The 26,462-nt window shown below is 38.7% G+C and overlaps 1 protein-coding gene across 5 annotated transcripts in view; it reads left to right on the plus strand.

Annotated features, from left to right (window-relative positions):
- VEZT (vezatin, adherens junctions transmembrane protein) overlaps positions 1-21,848 on the plus strand; it is a 66,846-nt gene extending 44,998 nt beyond the window's left edge. For 3 of the 5 annotated variants that reach the window (XM_072865535.1, XM_072865544.1, XM_072865553.1), the window contains exons 10-12: positions 4,580-4,680; positions 5,856-6,063; positions 10,019-21,848. In XM_072865535.1, the coding sequence (XP_072721636.1) occupies positions 4,580-4,680; positions 5,856-6,063; positions 10,019-10,602 (893 nt within the window). In that variant the 3' untranslated portion in view covers positions 10,603-21,848. Of the gene's footprint in view, positions 1-4,579; positions 4,681-5,855; positions 6,064-9,215; positions 9,662-10,018 lie in introns of those variants that run through there. The other 2 variants (XM_072865570.1, XM_072865561.1) reach the window with 2 other exon arrangements.
- Positions 21,849-26,462: the final 4,614 nt, after the last annotated feature.

Here is a 26,462-nt window from a genome sequence, read left to right on the forward strand (position 1 = left end):
GAGACTGCATTAGGAAAAATTATGACTTGGGGTATCAGCAAGTTACTTACAGAAATCCAAATTTGCAGTGAGCTAAGCTTTTACTGATATATGGGTGGGATATCCAGTAGATGGATGAATATTGCTGTGGGCCTAGAGGCGTGCAAGCTGACCTAATTCATGCTTACGTCAGAACTGGGAGCACTGGGAGGTCTAAAGCAGGCTCTGTGCAGGTCCAGACATGGTCTAACCAAATTTGTGTATACTTTGCCTGATAGTCTAGTCTTACAACTTCCCTCTCAGTCCTGCCTAAAACAACGTATGAGGACATTAGATGTAGTCTGATACATTTGCATGTGCTGGCCTGTTGTGTTTTGTTGACACCCTCCACAACCAGCCGTTCCACTGATCTTTTTTTCCCCCTTTCCTTAAATGTTCTTTCTAGACTGCACGCCATAGTATTTTTAGCTATTTTAGTTTTATTTTTACTTTGTGTATAAATTTCGTAGCAGGCACTTTTATTATAACTTGTTTCCTTTTAAAGTTCAGTACAAAAATAACCTAGTGTGTGATCTAGAAGGGAGGGATTGTGTGGGAAATAAAAAATTTAAAAATACTTCATTTTCACTTTTGCCCAATGACTTCTCTGGAAATGTGCTGGGGTTGAATCTCTATTTTGCAACAAGTTTACTGAATTACTCCACAGGAACTACTTTTAAATTATGTTGGTCATTGAAAATTTTTTTGTCTGACTACATTTGACTTTCCTGATATATTTCTAAGCAGTCCAGCTTCTGTGAGTTGACCTTTTCAAGCTGTGCGTGAAATCAAGTCTAATTCTTCTGCTGTCTTTCTACAAATCTTAACAGCTGGTCTGTCGGTCATGATTATGTGAATTACTTCATTAAATTATCTCGGTTCTTTTTCAATGCTTCCTGAAAGGTCTTTGGAAGAAGATACCTTCCTGCTGAAATAATATAGCAGCTAAGCACATCTTTCTCTTGTCTTTATGCAATATTATCCAAAACCAAATGAATCTTTAGACAAAAGCTGTAGCGAGAACCCCATGGTAGTAGAACATTGAATCTAAGTGGATGCCCAGCACTTTTGCTGCAATAGATGTTTAGTTCAACTAACTAGTTCAACCAGTAAAGCAGTGGGAATACCGTTTTCGATGTCAGTTATGAACACTGTTGAAGACGGAGCTGTTTCTGATGGCTTAGACCCAGTTTTGAGAGGAAATATTTCATTACATAGAAGCTGTATATACTTCTTAAGTATTTTTAGCAGTATCTTATAATTGTGCTTCGTATTTAAACAAAACAAGTCTTTTTTGCTTCTTCATCTCTAAATACAAAATGTATCCAGTATTTAAATTTACTGTTTGCTTGGGTTTTGTTCTTAACATGTTTATATACTGAGCAAAAATGTATCCTTGCTTGTCCTTCTTGGTCACTACTACTCTGAGCACAGGAAGGTTTCCTGCCATGAGAAGTCAGCTCAGCAGTTGCAGCAGCAAAGGGCCCATGTTGTTTCATGCAGAGGAAGAGACTGAGAACATATTGGTCTACCCAGCATCAGAGTGCTGTTGTTGAACCAGGAGTTGAAAGTTTCCAGCCACTAAGGAGCTGGTTTGAACTGTGGACTATCCTAGTTGTGCCATCCTACGTAGCTACCTGTCACTTATTTTCAGAGCAGTTTTGCATATCTTTAACTGTTTTCTGTATAAACAGATGAGTCTCCTTCAGCAAGCACTGCGTGCTCTCGCCCTAAATCATTCTGTGTCAAAGCAGAGTTCTTACACGTATGTTAAATAGTTCATTGTGTCAAACTCTGTCAAAGCAAAGCCTTTAAGTCTAACTGATTGAACATTCATACAGTCCCATCAGCCTTTCATGGGTGGTGATACTAGCATATATTACAGTATATGGTTACTTTAGTGAATGCCGTTTGGCTTCTTTGTCTACAGGACTTGGTGTATTTCTAGAACCAGTGCCGTTAGTCACTGATCCTGTCAGATGCAGAACAGAGCCTGAGAGCAAGTGGGGCTTTAGCACCTTGAGGGGAATTCACCTCTACTTAAATTCATTGGGCAATGGTAGACTTATCTATCATTGATCTACATGTAGGTCTTTGCTCATTTCCAACATGAGTTGATTCTAGACTTTCAGCCATCTTCCCTTTCTTCTTTCACCTTTTTTCGTCACTGATGAAACTGATTGACCACTTAAGGCCTTGACAATTTAAGCATGTAGTAATCTGCTGCTAATTTTACAGAATGGAATACCCTTTATGGCTAGCTACAGTGTTGTTTTAATAATCTTTGAAATAATATCCCTCAAACTATTTAAATTCCATCCTTTTTCCTTTTAAGCTGTATATCTCTGCAAATGTATACAACTTTTTTAGGTATTTATAAGAGCAAGGCCATAGTACTCTGCTGCAAGCTCCTGGATCTTGCAGTCCTTTGATCCACTGGAGAGGAACTAAAGCAGCAGCAGTTTTAGTTAAACACTGTGAATTAATGACCTTGAAGCCTACCCTTAGCAATGGCATCATCCCATATAGGTGACCAACAGAGCAGTCTGTACAAATTAGAGCAGCTGGTTTACTCCTCTGATTTGGGAAGGCCACCTTTTCATTGGTACCTTCCATATACTCTTCCAAATTCATCTTCATACCTTCAGGAGCATATTTCTGTTGTTGCTGTCATTATTATTATTAAAACGTTTTTATTACAAGGCAGAGTTATGCAATGGACAAGGGGGCTTGATATTTATAAAACAAGTATCTCATGTCAATTTTCCACTTACTTCATATTTCACTACATGCTTCACCTTTCTTCTAAACTCTGCATGTAGATACTTCTGGAATGTCAAATCTTTAGCTCAGCCCAGGCAACTAGGGAATTGTGTCCTTTCCTTGTTTGCAAAAGCAGGTAACTGAGCACCACTAAAATTGTCATTAATGTGAACTGCCTACTTTCAGAATACCATCCCTAAGTATTCAATGTATAGACTAGAAATTGAAAATAGGGATAGGTAGGGCTTGGCAAGGTCATCTAAGCCCCTTTCCCTTCTCAAGGGTAAATTAGTGTTTGTGAGTAAATGTTGCTTACCTGTTCCTAAAACCCTCTCTTTAGAGACATTTTACAGTATTTCCAGGCATCTATTCCAGCACTTAACTCCATTACCAGTAGAAAGTTACTACTGAATATAAATATCTCTTGCTGCAATTTAAAAGCAGTACTTTTGATCCACCCACGATGGAAATCCGTTTCCTCTTTATAGCTCTTACATTTTTGAAGACAGTTAATACGTTTCTTTCTGTATTCTCTACATGACTCTGTATGCTTCAACTCTTCCCTGATGACTATACTTTATTTAGTCCTCTGATCATTTCCACTGTTTTCCTCCAGACTCCCTCTAGTTGGTCCACAATATTATTGAATGAAGGAGCCCCAGACTGGGCACTGTGTTCTATCCACAGCCTGATCAGTGCCAGAGTAGAAATTTCATGTGTCTAACAGTCAGTGCTGTTGTTTATATGTATGTTTATATGTAGTTTGGCTTTTTGCTTGCAGCAGGGTATAGTTGGCTACTCGGCTCCTCACGTCTTTTTCTCAGTGGTGCTGCCCAGTCAGTTGTCATATATTTGTGCATTTGACTATTCCAAAGCACAAAAATTTGCAGCCACTGTCACCAAACTGCTGTATCTGAAATCCAATTCTTCCTGGGCTGTTTCTCTGATTTTCTGTATTATTTTTTATTCTAATTGTGCCCTTCAGTGTCCTTGCAGATTATCCCAATGTCAGCAGATTTAATGAGCTGAAACACTTTTCTTTCACCCATTGGAAATATTAAAGAGTATTGGACTTGACACAAATCCTCACTCAATGTATTGTTCCTGTCTGAAAATGGTAACTACACTCTGATTATCCAAGAGACTGTTCTGTGCACCTAATAGCAACTTCTCCTGGCCTATGCATTTTGCTTATGAGTATGTCATGACACCGTGTCAAGAGCCATACTGAAAACAAAATGCAGAACGTCTTTGGCTTCTTTCTATTCATAAGACCTGTTACTGCATTGGAAAATGGAATTGGAGTGATTTGACATCTTCTATTCTCAACAAACCCACACTGGCTGTCACTTATCTCCTTGCTACCTTCCAAATAGCTTCCTGTAAATTTTGCTTGATTATTTCTTCCAGTATTTTCCAATTATTTGAAGCTGATTTGCCTAAAATTTTACTGTTTTACTTCTCTTTTTAAACTTGGGCACCAAGTCTCTTTTCTGGTTTTACCAATTTTTCTTGCCATCTGCAGGTTTTCAAAGTCTATAAAAAATTTGAGATTTGTTAGTTGAAGTATTGCAAGATGAGTTTCATCAGACCCAGCTTATATCAAAATAGCTAAGTTATTTAAGTGCTCTCTAACACAGTGTTTCAATGAATTTTAACCAGCCTTCTCGCCATTTTTTTCATGTGTGCCAATCCTGCCTAATGAAGATGCTTGGACCCTGCCTGAGTGAGTCAAAAACATCATTCAACACTCAATCTTTTTCTTTTTTTTAATGCCTTTTCTTCTTTCCCCCTGAAGGCAAACTTGAAGTTTCCTGTGACAGCCTGCAGCATACTACAGTACCTTTAACACAGCCTGCCATATACATAGAAAACAAAGATCCAATCCCTGAAGAGCAGGTAAAAAAATAGGACCATTTAAAATAATAATTGGGGCTTGTTTGCTGTATCCATTCATTTTTCAGTTGTTTGTGCAGTGACCTCCTTGTCTTGCCAAAACAGATCAAGTAGGTAGCCAGTGCCATTTCATAATTGGACTTAGAGAAAAAAATTATGTATATTCTTTTTGCTGTTCCATGGGGAGCTATTCCCCATACTGGAAAAAAGAGCACTAACATTCACCTCTTCTCATATATATCGTTAGAAATAAGTGACAAAAGGAGAGCAGCAGCACAAGTCAGAGTAATATAGAAAAAAATGTGAATTGCTAAAAGGCGGTACATAAAATAGAGTCCTACTTGCATATTGTTAGATGAACTGACACAGCTGCAGAAGGGACAAGCTCCAGAACAAACCAGCCTGTCTTCAGTTTGAATAATCTCTGCATTTTTGGATACCACTGGACAGTTTTGTGTTGTTTGGGGAACTCGTGTGTGATGGTTGGCCTGGCTTGAAGAGAGGCTGGCCTCCTCCATCCCAGAACTGAGTGGCAGATGCATTCTGAAAGCAGATGGAACACCCATGCTCTGCTCTGTCCCTCCCTCACCTTCTCCCAAGCCTACCCCACATGTATTCTCTCTAGATTTTCTTCCATATCAAAGAGCTGGGACTAATAACTTTACTGGCTGTCTGTTATAACATAAGTGGAGCTCTGTTTTTTCATGCTTGTAAGCCAATGTAGTTAAAATTGGAGGAGGAGTTTGCTATTCTCAACATCCTCTTAATAAGGATTTACATAAGTTAAATTAGCAAGATGCCTGTCTGAGGAAGAATTGCTTACGATGTAAATTAAAAAAAAAAAAAAGAAACCCGCATCAGCATTGCTTATTTCCACCTGTAATTATGGGGAAATGGACTCCCATTTTCAAGGTATATCACCTGATCATACTTGTGTATGAAAGTAAATCTTAGGTGACTGCAGCAATGTTAACATTCAATGAGTGGACTTGCTCCAAAATTATACAAATATAACTGAGAGCAGCATCAGATCTGCTGGCTCTGCTCAAACAGGGTGCCATCCTATTACTGTGGTTGGCTTGTGTTGAGATCACTTGATTGTGCATTAGATTGTAGGACAGGGTCTACACTGACAGTGAAGATCAACATTTTTTTTCCTTCTTTCTTTCTTTCTTTAGGAATTGGAAGCATATGTTGATTATTCAGATACAGAGAATGAATACAAAAGGGAAGATTTTTACTGCTTTTCCCAGGAAGAAAGAGAGAGACAAGAGCGAGAGAGACAGGAATCTAAGAGGGTGTTACAAGAATTGAAATCTGTACTGGGATTTAAAGCTTCAGAAATAGAAAGACAGAAATGGAAACAGCTGCTATTCAGTGACCATGGTAAGCATTGCTTTTGAAAATTAATTCCTTTCTAAGAAAGGGTAGGTGTCTCTTTACCATCAACTTCTGACTATGTTAGAATTCGGACAGTGCTTAGCTATAGTACTGTCTTTGATAGAGCTGTGTGGCCTTAGTTTGCTATTCCATCTCTTTATGTTACTTGTAGCAATCATTTTAGTATAGATTGAAAAGAACTCAGAAACATGGGAATTTGGCTCTAAACAAAATATTGAGCTAAAATATTAAAAACACAAAGTATTAAGACAGCATAAAGAGAACTGTCAGGCTATAAACCATGCAAACTGAACTGACCTTCTTTCATGGCTTTCCAGTAAATATGGATTTTAATCAGGGTGCATAAATAAATTATTTTTCAGAATTTAAAGAAACCATCAGAAATTATCCCAGACTTACAAAAATATATAGGTTAAAGTGAAGAGCTAGACTTTGAAATATTAAAGGCTCATAAAAGAGTAAGACTGGCTTTTGTTTCCATGAGAGAGTGAGTATACAGAATATGTTTAAAAAAAAAACAAAAAACAAAAAAAAAACAAACCACCAAACCTAACAAGAACAGTTCTTCCAAACTAGCCTTTACTAACTCTGAGGACTGCTGGGTAGCTCCATCCACTTGCACTTGAAGGCAGGAGTATGAAAGTTTCTCTTGCCTCAACAAGACAGTCTGTCTCTGTTCCAGCAACAAGACTGGATACAACTTGATTCCTTTCACTGCTTGAGCTGTTTGATTTATTATCTTTAAAATTGGCAGTAGTTTGTCTTTTCCTTTTTCCCTTCTTTTTCCCATTTTAATTCCTTCCTCTTAAAGACAGGCTAGGAAAAGCCCTCTAAAAAATTTCATGTTCTATGTTATGAAAAACAACCCTCAAGTCTGGCAACATATCCAGAAAAAAAGACCATGGATAGTGCCTTTCAATAATTTAGTGGGAACACACAGTAACAGACCATACCTATTTACGAGACTGTTTCTTTTGACATCAAACCCACAAAAATATCTGTTCTTCACAACTTTCTTCTTTATGTCCATTTAGCTACCACTATGGTAAAATAAATCACTTGGCCGGTGGTATTGACTTCTCTTCTAGTTGAGTTAAAAAAACCTAAGACATCAGATTGCATCAGAGTCTGCTCAAGAGTAGGATTTCTCTATTATCCTTCTGGTGTTAGACGCGACACCACACAACTCTTCACATAAATCTCTTCAAGTCTTCCTGTACTCGTTGTTGAAGGGAGAAGGAAGGAATCCTACCTCCAGTTCAAGTCCTGACAGATCTAGTGACTGATGCAGAAAGAATTCTTGTCAGGAGAGCTTTCATAGGATATTTCCTTATCTAGGTTAGCAGCTGATACCTGTCCACATCAGTATATCCTCAGGCCCATTTGTGGCCATAGCCGGAAAGAGACAGCTGAGTCCTGTAGTCTTCAGTAACTGTTCACCTGAAAGCCTTTGTGGCTCATGTTGGTTCCTTTCCTTTCCATGTATAGATATTACATTGTTTTAGGATTAGAGATACAATGTTGGGGAGGGAGGAAACTGATTTCCTCCAGCTGCCTAGGACTGATCATTGATTACTTCAATCCTATATAAAACTGGAAAGCATGAGGGCAGTTCATTAAAGTAATTAATACCGTCTCCTTTTGGCTCAGAGACTGTGTGTGTCTAATCTGAAAGACTGATATGGACAGCAGACATAACATCTTCTACTGGTTTTTAAGGAATTTCTTCATTACTTCTTCAAAAGAAACACAAGTCAGTTTAATATTAAATAATGGACCCTGGCATATTACTGCTGCAGACTTTAATTTATCCATATGCACGAGTCATTCCTTAAAGAAACATTTTTGTGAGCTGTGCTTTCCACATTTGTGGCTTGCTTTATCTTGAAGATTTAAATCCAGAAAGGTTCATATTCTCGTCTCCATTGGCCCAAGCCAATGGATGGCCATGATATCACACTCTTCCATAGCCCTCTTAAATCTTGCTTTTACAGGATGATCGTATTCCAGAAATCTTGTGTTCTCCTAACTTGTGATTATTGTGAAAAAAGATGCGGAAATATTCCAAGGCTTTAATCTGTTAGTCAAGGCACCCAGCAAGCCATTCTGATTTGTTAGGGGTTTTGGTTCGTTGAAGGAGGGGCTGGTGAGGGTTTCCACATAAAAAAGGTCAGCTCCAAACAAGTTGATATGTCTAAAGAACACAGCATGAAGTCAACTGGAGATAATAGGTTGGATTCCAGAAGAAAAACATCATCTTAGCAGAGCACCAGACTAAAGCAAATTTGCCCATGCCCAGCGTCATGGTAATACTGCTTACAGTCTGAGCAGTAGGCAATTTATGGGAGTGAGCTTATATTTTTGGTCCTTTGGCATCCTGTTGAGCCAGTAAAATGGAAGTGCTTTTGAAGAGGTCTGTGAAGTTGTTAGTGGCTTCGTTTTCATTTGTCAAACATTGTAAAACAACTTTCTTGTGATGCAAAATCACTTCTAGCCTTTCCCCTAACCTCTCCCCCCAAAAAAGTTCATTCTGTCAGCGGTTGCATTGTACCCAACTGTTTCCCCTTCTCCCACCTTGTCCATACAACAGTTCTTACACAGCTGTTTCTCAGATTTGGAAAGCTACACTGAGAATTGATGAATTCCACCTTGCTTATTAACTAATCAACTCAGCAAATTGGCCAGCTACCAAGCTGAAGTATCTATTTATTTTTCAAGAAATTTTGGCTTTGGAAGTATTCTTTGGAGGAAGTAGGTGACAAGTTTGCTCCCAAATGATAAGATTACTGCGCATATTCCTGCCTCTTCAAGCAAATGGGCAGAAATAAGCAGCAGCATGTTTTTTACAAGATGAGGGAAGAACTAACCCATTAACAATTGAGATGAGTCTGGTGCAGTGCTCCTTTGGTGTATAAGGTTTTAAAACAAACGATACAATTCCAATTCGAAGCCACAGTCTTTCAGTGTGCTAATGACAATAATTATCAATGTGACAACCATAATGATGCGCCTGCCTTCAGCTAGCTAAAGTAAATATTACTGAAATAGGATGCAATGGAAAAATCCTAATACCGTAAACTTTGTTTCCCGTGAAAAGTTTGTGTATTTCCCAGAGTTATTTTCATCTCTGCTTACAGGGGTAAAGTCAGAATGGAATTAGAAAGGGAAATGCCACTTGGGAATCTGCTGTTGCCGCTCTCATTTATGTTCGTGCTGCTACTCTAATGGAGCTACTGCAGTTTAGGGAATCTGTTACTTGGAAATGGACATTATATCGTTTTCTTAAAAAGAAAGACGTCTGTTCTTCAAGAAGTGCTTGTACCAAGTTATACTAACCCTTAACACTGGGAGGAGAGACTTCCTGGCAAGCATCCCGTTGCTGGCAATGGGACTCGCTGCTGCTACTAACTTCAAGAAAGGCTAAATTAAACCACACTTTATTTGTGAGGACACCTTACCGGACTGTATGAATATGTGTTGTATTTATATGTTGTGATGTATGAGATCAGATATTGCATATAAGGACTTTTTCATGTACCAGCTGTCTTTATTGGATTAGGTAAACTGTTGTTTAAAACAAAGACAGTTCAAATCTGTATACAGTGCAGTAGTTCTACTTGTTTTTTACTTTAATATTGAATGCATCATCTGTGTTTGATGCCGTTTTTAAACATCATTAATTTCGTGCTCTCTTTTTATGTCACAGATTTTAAGGACTAGTTCCAACAAGTAGCTATCACATTTTATTTCAGCTTTGTGGTTAGAAAACACTGGTTTATTTTAAGTTTTCTTTGATTGTGTTTTTTGTTACTGTAGTTTTGATTTTATTTTTTAGTCCATTTTGACCTCTACAATCTTGCTTCTTTTCAAACACAAATAAATTATTTATATATAGCAGCTTGCTTTCAGTTATAATTTCATTTTTTTCCCCCTTTTTAAGCTGCAGTGAAACCCTTGTCTCCTGTAGAACCGCTGAAGCTACTAAATAATTTGGAATCACATATGAATTCAGATACAGAAAAGCAGGACTGCAGCCAAAGTTGTGATAAATCTGAAGAAAAAGACTCTAATCCAAAAGTGAATGCTGCTGATAAAAGCAGGACAGAATATTTGTATGAAGATCCTGAGATGGAGAAAAACAAAGACAGTACTACTGATGAAGGTATTTCTACAGGAGCTGAAGAAAGAATATGTTATCAGCATGAAGGGGAAGTTGAAGAACTCAAGCCGAGCAATATGGATGGAGTAGAGGCTTCACAGTCTCCCTCTAAGGATGCATTACATTCAAAAATTAAGCATAGGCTGGCCCAGCTCCACATATCAACAGATTTAAACTTCACGTCTGGTCTGGCTGCACAAGTTGCTGCCAGGTCTTTCACTTTTACTACAATGCAAGAAGAGACTTTTGGAGATGAGGAGGAGGAGGAGGAGGAGGAAGAGGAAGAGAAGACACAGGAGCGTGAACACCTTGTGGAGGACTGTGAGAATGAAGATAGAGGCTCTGAAAGTGAAGGAAAAGTATAAGTCTGAGCTGAACTTTGTTAAACCAACAGCAGGCAATTTGATGGAAAAAACTAAGGTGGGGTTTGAAGATGAAAATACTGGATGGAAAAAAAGGAGACCTAAATATAATACATCTTGTTCCCTAAGTCTGATACACTAAATAGGGCTTCTAAGTATATTGAAAATTTGCAGGTAAGAGAAGTTTAGGCTGCACCCAAGAAAGAGTTGGCTGTTGCCGTTTTAAGATCCTAGTGGTGCGTTTTGGAATTTACCTTTGAGTTTTCTGTTTTATTTATTTGTATTATAATGTATTGTGTTGGTTTTTTTCTAAAAAGAAGGAAAAACAATGTCTTGAATTACAACAGACTCCGTTTTTTTGCTTTCTGAGTCTGTTGTCATGTTTGTTCCAACAAAAAAGCCAGGCCAGAACTTTTTTTTGGAAGAACCTGAACTGTTCCCTGTGATCTTCCCCCACCACTTTCGTTTCATTTCTTGTGTCTGCAGTGTGTTGGCTAAGCCACCGTAGGCATTTGTGATTCTGTGGCTAGTGATGTGGCTCCCAACTAAAATGTAGAATTTTAAATAAAAACTTGAAAGAGCTAGTATTTGATGTGTCCTGGAGTATGGGGCTGAAATAGTATAAAGTTAGTCATGCTTCATATTAAGGTTTATTTAGAATTTTATGAAGGGTTAATAAATGATTTTTAGATGTTGTAATTCATGTTAGAAAATGTGTAGTATATGTTAGGGAGGGTTATAAGCACATCAGTAGGAAGTACTATAGACAGCTAGAAGCTATCTGTCGGATTGATAATAGATGAGAAGTAAATACCTATTTATTAAAACAGCTATTAATTATTTGTTAACCTTTTGTAAATTGAACCTTAATATAATTGTTTGATTTGATACAATGACTGATTGTACATTTTTATGTCCTGAAGTAATTTTCTTAAGGCAAAATTATCTGAGTGCTTAACAACATACAGTATTTTGTTTAAACAGCATACTTGCTTTTCCCTAATGTTCTTTCATTTTTCCTTAGATCACAGCTATAACCTCTGTAATTAAGAATCCATGAGAGAACAAGAATTGTGTATGTTCTAAGGTGTATCTTGTAACTTAGTTGACACCGAAGTCTGGATGTTTGGTATGAGGTTATGTGGGTGGTTTTTTTCTCTGTGATGGTGTTACGAGGAACAGCAAACAGATGCTCACCTCACAGAGGAGCTGGTTAATGGTTTCACTGCCTTTTCTTCCTTTTGCCCTCTAACACAAAATGAAGCAAAGGTCTCATGTCTCTGATGGCGAGAGAGCTGCCTCTTTGTATGGAATACTCTACTTGAACCTGGAAACATTTCCAGTCACAAAACACCTCATCAGTTACTTAGGGTATTTATTGCCTCTTGCTGATTCTATAGACTAAAGGGTTTTTTAGATGCAAGTGGTTCAGAGCAATATCTTTCCTAGGATGCTGTCGTGGGAAGTGGGGAAGCTAACGAAGGTCAGCAGGTTAGGGTGGAACTCTTGACCATATGTCAGGAAACAAGTGCTTTCTTTCAACCTCCCTCTCTTCTATTAGTGTTTTTGTATGAACGCTGTTAAATATGTGGATTTTTTCACAGACTGTAAAGAGGTAAATATCAATTGGTAGAGAAGGGAATATGTGACTTACGCTGTTCTTTTGCAATATAATGCCTGTCTTCTCCCTCACACACAGATTTTGGGAAGAGAATGTTTTGCCATTCTTCATTAAGCAGTAACACTGTGTTCTGTGCCCTTAATTTCGTGTAAGTGACTGGAAGCTGAATGGATGATGTCTTGGGGAACTTGTAAAGGACAAAAAAATATGCTTCTCATAGTGTATGCAGAAGCTAAGGTTCCTCTTAGTGGTAGAGTATATTCTTCTGTAACCTGTAAAGGTTAGGCTAAGATGATGAAACACTCTTTTATTTTCTCTGTGATAAGCAATTTTTTTTATCAAGTCTAGAACAACTGCTTTGGATAAATTGTGTTTGAAGCATTGCCCATGCTTCTGAAAAATAAGTCTTCCTCATCCTTGACTTGAGATCTTTGAGTTCACAAAGTGCCCAGATATTTTTTGTTCCTATCTAATTGTTCTTACTGCCTAAATGTGTGTTCCATTAATATTTTTCCATGAACTCATCCACCAGCACCTCATGATCTCATGTTGTGTATCCCAGAAATGATACTCCTGAACTTCTCCCATGGGATCCAAATCTTAGTTCACAATGTGTATGGCTATGATACCAACCTGGAAAAATGATCAGATTTAGGATATGAATTATCACTGTCCTCATAGTTTTGGATGAAGTCAGTAGTAGCCTGAGTGCTTTGCATTGCTACTGAAATAGGTTTCAGATCTCACATTTATAAAAGTTGCTAGCTCTTTATTCCTTTCCTGTAGTCCTTAGCAAAAGACCTGGAGAATCTAGTTTGGGGCTCACTTGGGACCTAGTTTTATAATACACTGGTCTGGGTGATGAAACTGGTTTCTTAAAACACCATCCATCATTAGTTGTTCATTTTCACCCATCAGCTAGGTCAACACAGGTTTTTGTGGCCATGTTATAAACCACCTCATGAGTTCACTTGGGGCAAAAATCCACCCTTTTTAGGGGTTACTTTTCACCGTTCTTATTGCAGTGATGCAGTTGACAGCATTTACCTCCAAACAAGCTGTATCAGCACATACTGTGTTGCTGGCGTGAGACTCAGGCAGGATTGCTCCCATTTACATTATTGGCAAAGATAGTGTAGTGTGAAATTACAGCCTTGACATTAGACATGGGTATGATCAAAGGATGACTTTTTGGAGCAAGTTCTGATCCTACTTTGAACAAATAGATTTTCTACAAGCAGTTTAACTGATTTCCATGGTCTTACTTAATGCATTCTTAGAAGCTGCACATATGAACACCTGGGCTCACTTGCTTTCTCTGCCTCTCATCACATCTATATATAACAGCCATCAGGTCATTTATTTTGATTCAATATTCTCCCTGCAGAAAATATGGCTAACAGTGTACAGCACACAAGGCATGGCTTCCCTTGATTTGATAATCAGGTTCTATCTATATATAAATAGTCTGTTATAATCCAGATTTCCTCACAGTTACGTCATTTGAAAGGACTGTGCATACATGCTGTAGATTCCTTCAAGAACCTGACAGATTTATTGGCAATCATAATTTATTGTTGCATTTAAAATAATATATAGGAACACACTGAAGTGTGCATTAGCACTAAAGAGTTGTGTTACTATGGTGAGCATGTCAAGGTCTGAGTGCTGTCCTGTGTTCTTTGGCTCATTACCCTAGATAGGGATTTTTGTGAAAACAGAACATTTACTTCTTAGAGCTTTGTAACTTTTTGAAACATGTTAATCAGGAAACCCATACTAAATAATGGGTTATGCCAAAGGATATCAGCAGCCAAAATTCTTTGCGAAGAGCAGAGCTAACAATAAATTCATTTTCCCTATTCCATTTACAATTAGCAGCTCTGTGAAGCTGTAAAGAAACAAGTAATTATAAAGGGTTAATGTCCTACCTGGAAGGCACTCCAAAGACGATACTTTCTTCCTAGGTTGGATTGCAATCTAGCACTACATCTTTTATGTCACTTAACTTTACAGCTAAAGATCTAGGTAAAGGCTTAAATGGGGGCAAAGTTCTGTGATAGGAAGATTACTTGTCCCTTTTTTTTAAGGGTATGTCTTAATGACAGAAATGAAACAGTGGTGTAATGGAAGCAAATTTTGAGAATTACAGATAACTGAGCATCTTTCAAATGTGCCTCTGTCAGCTATAAGCAAGATTCGCAAATGTGAAGTCTTCTGCTGTTGGTTGCAGTAATGAGACAGTTTTACTCCCAACAGAGGATTACTAGACATCACTGAATCTTGCACTTAGTTTTCTAAATACAAGATGGAATCTGGTAGAGTAGCCAGTTTTACTGAGGTTTCAGACTTTGATCTGGGCAGACCTATCTGTGTGTGACCCATCTGTTTACAGTATTGGAAATTTTATGTGCATCTGAAGTGTAGAATTTGCATCTGTCTTAGTAATTTCTGTGGTAGTAAAAAAACATCTAAATGGTGGACTGTGTAGAGTTGTTGGCCCACACTGAACTTTGTAATCTTGTAGTCTATCCCTTTTTTTCTTTTTTTCCTTTTTTTTTTTTAACAGAAACAAGGGGTCAAGTGTACTAAACTGCCCTTGTTCTTTAAAGTATTTAGTGAAGGGCTGCTGTTGCTCTGCAAGTGGCTTGTTCCCAGGGCTAATTACTCTTTAGAATTAACAGGCTTTCGTACTGTCTCATCTGAAAAAGCGGGCGGAGTGTGAGAAAGGCACTCGGTCAGTGTAAAGGGTCAGGCTACTCTCGGATCTTGTCTGTCACAGGGACCAATAGCAGATGCTGAGGGAAGAGTATGAGAAAAGGGAGATCGTTGTAGTGATGTCTCCCCAGGCTACTCCCCAACAATTTGTGGCTCAGGGACTTCTTGAGCCAGTGGTGGTGGCTGTCAGCATAACAGGTCCCGATGGAATTCTCTTCCACAAATTTTTTCAGTCTCATGTTTGGTCAGTTATTACTAGTCCCAATGCCAGTATGCGCTCATCTTTGTTACAGTCTTTTACAAATGAGAAGATTTGTCAATAATGTTTCTTCATTTTCTTTTTTAAACTGAGCAAGCCCACTTTTCTCAGTCCTTCCGCAGAGGTCATGTTTTCCAGCTTTTGGTTGCTTCCCTTAGAAATCTGTCCAGTTTTTGAAGTATAATGACCAAAGTGTGGTGCAGTACTCCAGACATAACCTCAGCAGTGCTGAGTATGGAGTAATAATCACCTCCCATAAAACACTGAACCATTCAAATATATTTGAGTCCATATAGGAAAAAAACCTTTTCAGGTCTTTTACCCCTAGCTATTAGGATGACAAGTGAAAATCCATCTCCTCCATCTAATGGAGGAGAAATATTTATTCACTATCAGCAGGATTTGGCTGGACAATGCTTTTCCTTGCTAACAAAACAAAAAGTTGTTAAATCAAAATGATCTTCCAACAGCTGCCACCTGGTCTAACACAAACTAAAGATGCCAAACAACACTTGTTTAAATTTCAGCCTGACTTTTCAGAGCTGTTCTGGTCTCTGATGAATAAGCATGTATCACAAAATATATTATCGCACAAGAAACATGGCAGTGGATATATGAATATCAGAGATCAAACTGAAGGCTTCCATGGTTAATTTTTGAAATGGTTGGAGGTGTGCTTTATTCATAGTCTCATGATATTTAATTCCCTCATGTATATTTTTTTTTTATTTTACCACCTTTTAGAGGCCAAAAAATACACTTTGCTTTATTTGACTTGGAAATTTGTGCAGTAATCAGATAAGTGGTGATGGTACTGTAACTGTGATAATAAGACATGGTCATACGTAGGGGTGAAATCTACCTACCATGAACTTTGCTTTGTAGACAGATACAGCAATATAGCTTGAGCTACAGGTCAGTATGTAACTGTTCTTGATATTCTGCCTCACCTTTCACACTGCCATCCCTTAAGTTATTGGCAGGTTTGTCAGAATAAAACTTGACTCAACAGCTTGAATGCTCTGTTAGCCCATGTTACGCTTTCTGAATTGAACATAGGATTCTGAAGAAGTAACTATAATTTAGTAGACGAGGAAAAAGAGTTTGTTTCTCTGTTACAAAGCTTATTTTAAAAGGGTTGAATAGGACCAAAACTTATACTTTCACATGATCGGCATATTTTAACCTTTATACATTCTCAGCTTTAGATCTTAAAGGCCTCATGGAAAGTCTGCTTTAGGGGATGCAGTTCTCTAGCAGCTTAAACCAATCCAGGTCCAGGCTGCCATGGCCCTGCCATGGCCATGCAGTCTCGCTCCCTCCTTTAGGCTGGCTTTTGTAACCACTCAGTGATTTAGGACATGGATCTGGCTGAAAATGCACCACTGCTTTAACTTTCAGCTGGCTCCCTCAACTAATTAATCATGTGGTTGAAAGAGCACTAGTAGCATCTCAGGGGAGCGGGAGGGAATACATGCCTGGGTGATAAGGAGGAATGCCATAGCTCAAATTTAAATTGTTTTGAATTAATGTTTACATGCTGTGAGTTACATCATTACTGTCTGTACTGAAGTGGGATAAACTCAACTCCGTATGTTGCTTCCTTCATCTCCATATTTTCTGTTGATCAAGGATGATGCCAGTCATTATTTTCCTCACTCATTTTGATTCCATTTTTTTCGTTCTTCAGGCCTAGGCTGCCCAAGACCTGTTGTGTCTTATTCCACAGAGTCTCTAATAACTGTTGATTATACTGCCAGTAAAACTGGCAATTATCATGCCAATTTTCACCCTTCTGGTCCCTCTGACACCCATGGTTTTCTCCCTTTACCACCATTCTTAAGAGGTTTAGATTTTAAAATAATACGCAAATGCTTTTTGTATGTGTTTGTAACACAGCTTGATTCTTTTCTATCTTCAGCATTGGAATTACTAGATCTAGAAATGTATACTGGCTTTCCCACTTGACTTGAGAACTGAAACAGAAGGCGGACACCATAATGGGGAGTACTACAGTCAAAACAGAAATAATAATGTATAGCAGCTCAAATTTATACCACACTTTTGGTGTATATTGGCTTTTATAAGTAATTCTGGCTTACTGAAAAACACCAGTTGTGTTTTAGAAATAACTGCAATTCTAGTACAAGGTCCCAAAATAAGTGTCATTAGTTGGCTTGATTTGTGCTCAAATCTTAGTATTTAAAGACTGCTTCCTGACCTCCTCCAGCTGCATGGACGAGAACTGAAAATAATCTCAAATTTCCAAATAGAGAGTGACCAATGCTTTCCGTTACTTTGTGCTATTAAAAAGAGGTCCATTCCTAAATAAACAAAAAGAGAAAACTCAGTGCTTAATATCTTCAGTAGTCATTACTAATAGAGAATCATGCATTTGATCTCAATAGAATTACCATAAATGAGGGCTGTTTATAATGTTTGATGTCTGTGCTTCTAAAATAATAATAATAATTAATAATAATAATAGGCTTTAAATGTATTATGGGATAAAAGTCAGAAAACTATGAATTGTCCTCCAGTTCTTTAATCCAAAGCCACAGCTGGTCAAATTTAAACAAGTTCACGCTGTCTGTTCCTGTGCTACTCAGCATGACATTGTACTCAAAATTTTTAATGTCCTACCATGAGTGTTCACAGACAGTCTGCATGCACCTGTGTGCTCAAGGTCTGCAGATCTTGTAGAGATCATGGAACAGTGCTGAGTGAAACTATAGAGGGGCAGGATGCCTCAAAAGCATTTGGGGTTTATTGTCTCTGTCTTGCTCTATTGCAGCATCCATGCCATATGCAATCCCACTCATAAACTTCTTCCTTCTCAGCTTTCCTCTTCATAGACCATACAAACCAATTGTGGACGGGGGGGGTTTGTTTGTTTCTTGCCTGGGTTACTATCCTATAATGCACCAGGTAATATGTTTCCAATAGAAGCTTGAACATTAGTGGCCACACTGCAAAACACAGGGCCTGGGCACACAAGGGCTGGAGACGCTCTTCTGGTTTGACCACTTCTGGGAAGGGTTCTACTGAGGTGATTGACTATGGGGGTGCTGAGCTAGGCTCAATGACTCTGCAGGTATCTTTCAAAGCTCCAGTTTTTGCTAGGTCCACTCTTCCCTCTGGTGGTCTCTCTCTTCCCTCTTCACAGTCTTCAGCTCTTCTCCAGCATTCTGCTGCCAACTCTTTAGGAACTTGGCCACTTTTTCCCTTCATTTCTGAACCCGTTGTCTAAACTTTATGAAATGGCAGGTTAGAGGGAACCCACACCAAGGCGCTACTGCACATTCCCAGTCAAAAACTCGTAAACAAAAGGATTCTTAGGGCTGGTAACTTGACTGTCCTGACTCTTCCTTCCAGGGAGCTTTGACCTCCATTTCAACTGGCCCTCCTATTCCTTCCTGGACTTCAGAACATTCACTTCCAGAAATCTCCCTCCTTAATGACCATAAGATGGTAATGTCTCCCAGCAAGACTGGTCCTTAAACACACATCCCTCATTACATGAACTTTACTTGTTCTTTCCAACAGGAGTGTGGCACAGTTATGGCTGAGTCTATGTTCCCCTAAATAAGCTTGCTTCTTCCTGCAGTAGGAGCTGAAAACATGTTCTCCAGCTGCTATGCCAATGTGCTTTGGTTCCACAGCTGCCTAGCCTTGAGCTCTGGGAGCTCTGGGATCTAGCAGTTGTGGTTAAACCCTTCCCGCTGTCAAAGAGCATGTGTTTTCAGAACACAATTACTACTAAATCTCCCCTGAATGTAACCATTTTGAATTTTTATTTAGCAGCATTGATTGATTGTTTCTTAACTTAATTTGAGGGGTTTGTGTGAGGTATTTTTTTATATATACACACACACACACTATACACACACACACACACTTCATATTGTACATGTGTATTGCCAAGTATCACATTGTAAGTCTCGTTTAGCAAAGAGGTTGTATCTTTCTCATATTAAACTTTCCAGTTACTTACTCAGAAGGTAAACAAAAACTTAATTCTTGCTATCTAATGGCAAAAGAACTGAATTCCGTTCTACCAAGCAGGCTGCGTGAAGGTATTTAAAATGCGCGCTGATTTTACACCCTTATTTAGAAAAGCTATTTAACCTTGTTTTCTCTTATCAAAGCTTTGCACCTGAGCTGCTGTGAGTCCCTGTATGCCCATCTGCCCTGTCTTCAACACGTAAACAATTCCATGTTCCTCAACATTTCCTGCCTGCTAAGTCTTAGCTCCCAGAACAGGGCCTAAGGGCAACATAGATTGCCAAGGAAACAACAGGGAAGGGAAAGAAAAGAATCTTGATAAGCTGCTGTTTAATTGGTTAATAAATGAGAGCTAAAATATAAGAGGAAACGTTTAAAAGAACAAACTGCAGCAAGAGACTTTTGGCAGAGGTACAGAGGGAAATCACACGTGAAACACTCTGAAGTTTGCAGACACTGGGAAGGATCCACAATTTCTCTTCAGTGTGAAGTAGGGACAGGAAATGGTCACCAGACCGGTAGTCTTCAGCAGCTCTTAAAAACCCCTCTATTTTATCTACATTTCGTTACCACAGAAAGACTTGGCCCTGCTGTGCTGGTGTATCAAGCTGTATGTAAATCAATCTCCGTATCTCTTCCTTTAAGCTCTGTATGACATCGGTCTCTTTCCTTAGACTGCCCTGAAACCCCATGTGGTTTGGCTCCCCTGGGAGCCTCTTCTGCACCCACCCTGCCAGTTGCTGACACTGCTTTAAGCAAAGTTGATTAGATTGGCCTCAAGCAGGTTTAGATCAGCGGGTCTTTAAAGCAGGTATGAAGCCTGGTGGCTGGCTGTGTTAAGGCTCCAAGAACTAAAGTTCTGGGTTGGATGTAGGCCATAGCAGGAAGACGTTCCTGGGTTCTGCCCTTTCTTTGTGATAGTGTTTCTTGCCTGTGATATTTTCCCAAACCCTTTTGTTTCCCTTTTTCTTACTTTCCCACTTTACCTCTTTCCTTTTTCCCATGGATATGAATCAGGACCTAAAGTCTTTGTTACATATTTGATGATGTGCATCACCAGGATTATTTTAAAGCCATTTCTTTAAATTTTTGGCTTGTTTTCCCCAGTTTCAGAAGTAGTTTTCTCAATTGTAATGCTAATCACTTTCAAAGCCTTTTTGGTTGCTATTATTTCTTCAGCATCTGTAGGAAAATTTTGCCTCACTACTGCATGTATCGCCTTTGTTCCTTATCCTGTATCCCTGACAGCTGCCTGCATGGTGTGGATGATGTGGCTTATCCATCCTTCAATTAGTAATGATTCAATGGAATAGGGAATGCTTTTACAGGGATGCATAAATGCTGTATCAGCACTTTGTTTGATCTTTTATACAGAAGTTTATTTATAATTCCTCTTTCATCCTGAAGATGAAATTAATTTTAAGCAATCCTGGCAATAGTTAGTTTCTGCAGTATATGTTGCTGGCTCCTTAGTACAAGCACTTTAGTAATGAACACTGGTTACTCTTGTCTAAATAAGTGATGACTGAAGAAAGAATGTTTTTCTGTGTGTCATATGCTTCCAGATGGACCTTCCCATCATCTTTCAGAGACCTGTGTGCTGTGCAACCATGTGGCAACTATTAGCAAAATCCCTTTTAACATCACATAAATGGCTAGATAGGTGGGGCTTTAGGAAGAGCATAATGTGTCAGTTGAGGAGACTGGTAGCAGGTAGATCTTTAACCTAGGAACTGAGCTTAGGTGCTCTGCAGGAGATGTCTTCTACTTGTCTAGCTGTATGACTCCTAAGAAACAGACTTTCTCTCTATGCTTCCAAAGTGCCAAAATAGTGGCAACAGTACAGACTGGCTCCTTTTATCTGAAGCTTTCTGGCTCCCTTATAATGCTTAGACTTTATTATCCGAACAAAGGCTGTCTTCTGCTGATGTTAGGAGCTGTGGCTGATGCACACCTCTTCCTGTAAACTTCCCCTCTATTGGTTTTAAGGTTAACAGCTGTTGACTGCTCTTCTCGCTTAGGTATGACTCACTCTCACCTAATTCATATCCCCAGGAAGGAAAGCTTAGAGATGACTGGGGAAGAAGGGAAATAATTTGATCTCGAAAGGCAAGGGGAAGCTTGGTGAGGCAGGAGTATTTATTCTTATGTATTGAATCTTGCTGCCTAATCGGTGCATAATTTGTTGTGCAGTACAAAAGGTCTTGCTTATTCTTTGCTATTTCCACATTTATTTGTTTTCATATGGAATACTGAACAGATCCAATTGTTGCTGTTAGAAGGAGAAGCCTGTCTACCAAGAGGGTTCTATACTGTTTTCCTTTACTTGGAGATTTTTTGAATGCTAAGTTGCCTGTGTGTATTCTTCATAATGTACCATATGCAAATATTCTTCAGGAATTGATACTACCACTTCAGACAGTCAATATTTTCTATGTAAGAACTGTATGTTTCCTATACTGCCAAGAATGTATATATATCTATGAAGACTTAAGATTGTATCTTTTTGAGCAAGCCTCTTTATTCAACCATCTGAAACTTTCTTCCTGTTTCTCAAGTTCTCTGCTAATTTATTAGACACTTGTGTTATATTGTGTACTTTTTTGTATCAGCTGTATTGCTGTATTTCTCCTTTCTCTCATTAAAACCTGTTCTTCTCATCCTTCTGCTGTGCTGCTTCATATTGGAAACACTCGCACCATATCAGGTGACCTGGTCCGGTGTAGGGAGTCTGGCTGAGATGGAGCCAGATCAGTCCTAAAAAGCCAGTCATTCAGAATTCTATTATATTGTTCCACTGATCCCAACATGTAATCAGTTTTACTGTATTAAGCTTCCCTAGGGTTATTTTGCAGCATAGTCCATACTTTTGTAAGATAGTGAAGAAATCTAGAATGGGATACCCATGCTATAAACAAATGGACAAGACACAAAAACTGTACTGAGAGATGAAGTCCGTAAGTCTCATGGATGGTTGTTTCTGCTGACATACGCTAAGAAACCTGTGGTCTTCCTGAGTGAAGCAAGTTTTGAGGAGAGATTTCAAAGAGGAATCTAAGGGAACTTTTTTTCTAGAAATGCAGCCTTCAACTTAAGTCAGTCAGTTCTCTGTGCTGTCTCCATGCTTTTCTTCATCTACGTGGAAGATGAGTTGAAAAAATGAATGCCAGCGTAGGACTGGTTTGCTTACTTCCGTTAGAGAAACAGCTGATTTACAAACAAGAAAATGCTGTCTCCCAAGAAATCACTCCATGAACAGATAGAGAAATGATAGTGCTTCTTTTATCCTCCCAGTGAAAAGCAAGATTTTCAATGTTTCACTGATGCTAATCCCTTTTTAGCAGTGCAGGATGTTCCTTGACCTACAGCTGTACTCTCAATAGCATCTGTTCCACGGCATGTTATGCAGGAGGAAAGAGTTCAAAGGTCCATTACAGTGAACCCAAGGTATTGAAATAAAGAAAGTGAACAGAACATGCCCATGCACCTATGTGTTGAGTATTTGGCAGTTTTTGAGGTTGGGAGATCAGCTGGCAAGAGGGAAAATACCAGGAGCATCTGCTCTTGCAGAACCTACTGTTTCATCTGTAGTTAGACACTTACTTAAGAATGAAATTAATCACATCTTTAGCACCACCTGTATAATTACAGTAGTGTATATGGAAATAGTTATGTCACCTAGCCTTGGTTTTCTCTCAGACTCTTCATCACCCTCTCCTTCCTTAAGACTGTTTTTGTGCCCCCAGTTGCACCTGCTGATGTGCTCACAGCCTGTGCGTGAAAGAACCCTGTGGAATGTCCCAGCGGTAGCATTTAAGGATTTCTTGTCATGGTGCTGTGGTAACAAGGAGCAGAAACACACGTAGAATAACCACGCTGGCTCTGACCACATGACATCGGTTATGCTTAGATTTAGGTTAGGCAAATGCCCATCTGTGCGGCTGCATACATTTGCTTCTCAAGCTGCATTTAGGGATGATGCCCAAGTGGGAAATATTTAGGAAAATTCTAGTGTAGAGAAGAACCAGCACAGGGAATTCCACAGGCTAGTGCAGCCTTTCCAGTCACTCAGAGAAGCATTTGCAAAAACACGCAGCCTAAAGCTAGCCTGTCCTTACTGCAATCAAGAAAGCTTGCCACTGACTTGGAGGGAAAGCACGGTAGGCCAGTAATTAATGCGTTCGAAAATGCTACTGTTAATTAACTGCCATATTTAATCCCCGACTTCTCTACTACTCCAGTAATTGGTTTGTATACACATGTGAAGTGACAAGCTTCCTTCAGAGAAGAATGGACTACAACTATAATATGTGCTGTTTTCTGCTGTTGTTCAATATAAATGAAATACATTGTTTTGTGAAGCTAAAAAGAAATACAAGAAAGGAACAGACTTTCCGTGACCTGTCAAAGCCAGCTAAGAACAGCTCAGCAAAAGATGGCACGCTTCATTTTGGGCTATATCCTCTGTTCTTTGCTGTCACTGCTGTCAACTCTTTCTCAGCTATTAACAGTAGTTTAATAGATCATCATCACACCCTGCAAGATGCATTGGTTAAATCAGTAGTGGAATGGAGTGGCCTTTGCATTCATACCAGGCACTCTGAAGTTCCAGTTTGATTACTGGTTTGCAGTAAATTAAGAATAACTATATGGTTCCCAAAAGCCATGTAATAAATACATTGCAAATGTTGCAATTATTTCCCCTTTCTGCCTGTCTTTGTTTCTGCTTTGGAAACTTCTACAAGAGAGCTAACTTGCAGCATACACGTTAGCTCCTGGGGATGCTCCCTCTCTGAGCTGAATGCTCAGTACGCAGCTGTGAAGTACTTGACCATCTGCTGCTATTTCTCCAGGTTATGCTTCTAAAGCTTCCCTGCAACTATTAATTAAATGAAGAAGCTAGTTGCCAGAAGACACCTGACTAAAGTAATTGGTCCTTTAATTGCAATTAAATTTTTACAGATAGTGCCAAAATGTAAATATAACAGCCCGTAAAACAAGTAAGTCTTGGTCAGACATACACAAAAGAAATGGAGGATGTGCCCAGGACCTTCACCTTGTTTTCTTATTTCCTCCTTGCCAGTAAAGATTCTGTAGCTCAGCAGTTAGGGTTAGACAGTCCTAACTGTTGAATGGGACAGGAAGGAACATACAAGATGGAGAACTTGTAAACACACCAGAAAGGTGCAAATACTCTGCTATTGAGGCTGCTGTACTTGCTGCTCTGAGTCACAGTGCTTTATATTTAAGAAACTAAACAAAGAAGCCAAAGGTCTCAGAATGAAGTGATTAAAAACCATGATGATGGAAAGTAAAACACCTGAACTTGAAATCACTTGGAAGACAGTAACCCATGTGATAATCACTCCTTGTCCTAGCTATTTGTTTTTGAAGGTCTTTAGTTGACTTCCTGTAGCCATTGTACATCTAGTTGGCAAAGAGTAGCTTTCCTTGAATGTACATCTGCCAAAGAAGAGAACAAAAAAAATGCAGAATTGGCAAGAGCAACGTCTTATTCTAAATGAAGATGATAGGTTGAGAAAAAAAACAAAGAAGGTTGTTAGGTAGCCTTACAACTTTATTATGGCTTACAGCTTTCACCTTTCATGACTTTGTTATACAAAATATTTTATTTCATTTAAGAAATTAAAAAATAAAACTCATATTTTTCTAGTCCCTCCAAGATTTCAAAACACAGCATACTGGAGTGTATAAAACAACATTTTGCATGCTGCTTCATGGACTACCAAAACCCACTACCATCCATGCCAGTAATATTTCAGTTTAGGTATGGCATAACATGACATATTTGAAGATGAACACAGACAGATATGTTAGGCATAGGGAAAAACAGCTGTTTCCTTGGTTTTTTTTCTTTTGTATATGTTAACTAAATATTTTTCTTTGATTTTTTTGTTTTGTTTTGTTTTTTACTAAGAAGGAGTAGAGTATCCAACTTTGAAACTTTTACAAGTAGCAATGAACTTTCCTGTTTAAATACTGTATCTCATTGGAAACAGTTTTCTAGAGAAAAAAGGTGACCAAGGTCATTTGACAAGTGATTGTAACCCTACAGGAATTAACTAGGCCTGATGTTCAAAGCCATAAGGATTCAAAATGTGGGCAAAATCTGACACTTTATCTGAAACAAAATCTGAAAAGTAAACCAGGAGACTAAAGCTAATTCAGAGCTGTCCAGAAGATCCAGAAACATTTTCCAACTCTATTTCCACTGTTTCAAACCTGCTTTTGATTCTCAAGTATATTTCATGATGTCTCGATCATTTGCATGTTTCCCAAAGCTGGCATTTGTAGATTACTGTCTTACCATGACATCCTCAACAAAACAGATGAGCTAAAAGCCAAATTCTGTTTTGTGCTAGAACTTAACAATTCTTAAACAAGTCAGATTAATGATGCATTTTGTAGTAAGATCTCAATAACTGAAAGGAGGTGGCCTTCTGGATTTTTGGAGTACTTCTATCGGTTTTGGATCAGTTTGTTGGGTTGGGCCTTTTGGTTTTAATGTCCCCAGACTCAAAATTACCAGGGCAAGTTCAAGAAAAGATAAAACACTTTTTCAACATGTTGCAAAGACGGTTCCACACAGATATAACATATGGATGATCTCAGAATTAGGGCTTGAAGAAAAGCCTGTTGAAATATTAGATATAAAAAGAATGAAGGCGAGAGCATCAGCCTTTTCTCAGTCAGCAAAGAAACAGTGACGTAGCTGGGCCAGATTCTCGCTGTGTCATTGTTCTGGCAGTGTAAAGGAGCCTTTGTTTAAGTGAAAATTGGCTTCACTGAATTTAAAACTATAAGAATCATTTGAGCTGATGTACTATCCAAAGCTGCTTGTGTTGTGAGATGTTCCCAGTGTTACACAACTGGAAACATCTGGCTTATTTCATGGAAGCTCTCAGCATGCAGGACTCCAAGTCAAGACTCTCTGAATACTTCAGGGTGATGCACATTCAAGTAACAATGGATGTATTCACTAGAAGGAAATCCAGAGGACCACTGAATTGTCTTCATCTTATGCTCACACCAATATGTATTCATCTGTAATATAACCAGTAATGAACATGACATAGTGGGTAATTGAGAGGGAAAAAAACATTTTACATCACGCATTTTTCAGTTTTATAGGCAAAATTTATTATGATAGCACTGTTTTACTCAACTCTGAAACATTTTTCTTTCAGTCCAGTAAGTTGTCTCATTACTACGAAAAGCTGTATTTACCTGAGCGTGAGA

The sequence above is a fragment of the Ciconia boyciana genome, chromosome 1 (assembly GCF_034638445.1).
Source record: "Ciconia boyciana chromosome 1, ASM3463844v1, whole genome shotgun sequence".
NCBI lineage: Eukaryota > Metazoa > Chordata > Aves > Ciconiiformes > Ciconiidae > Ciconia > Ciconia boyciana.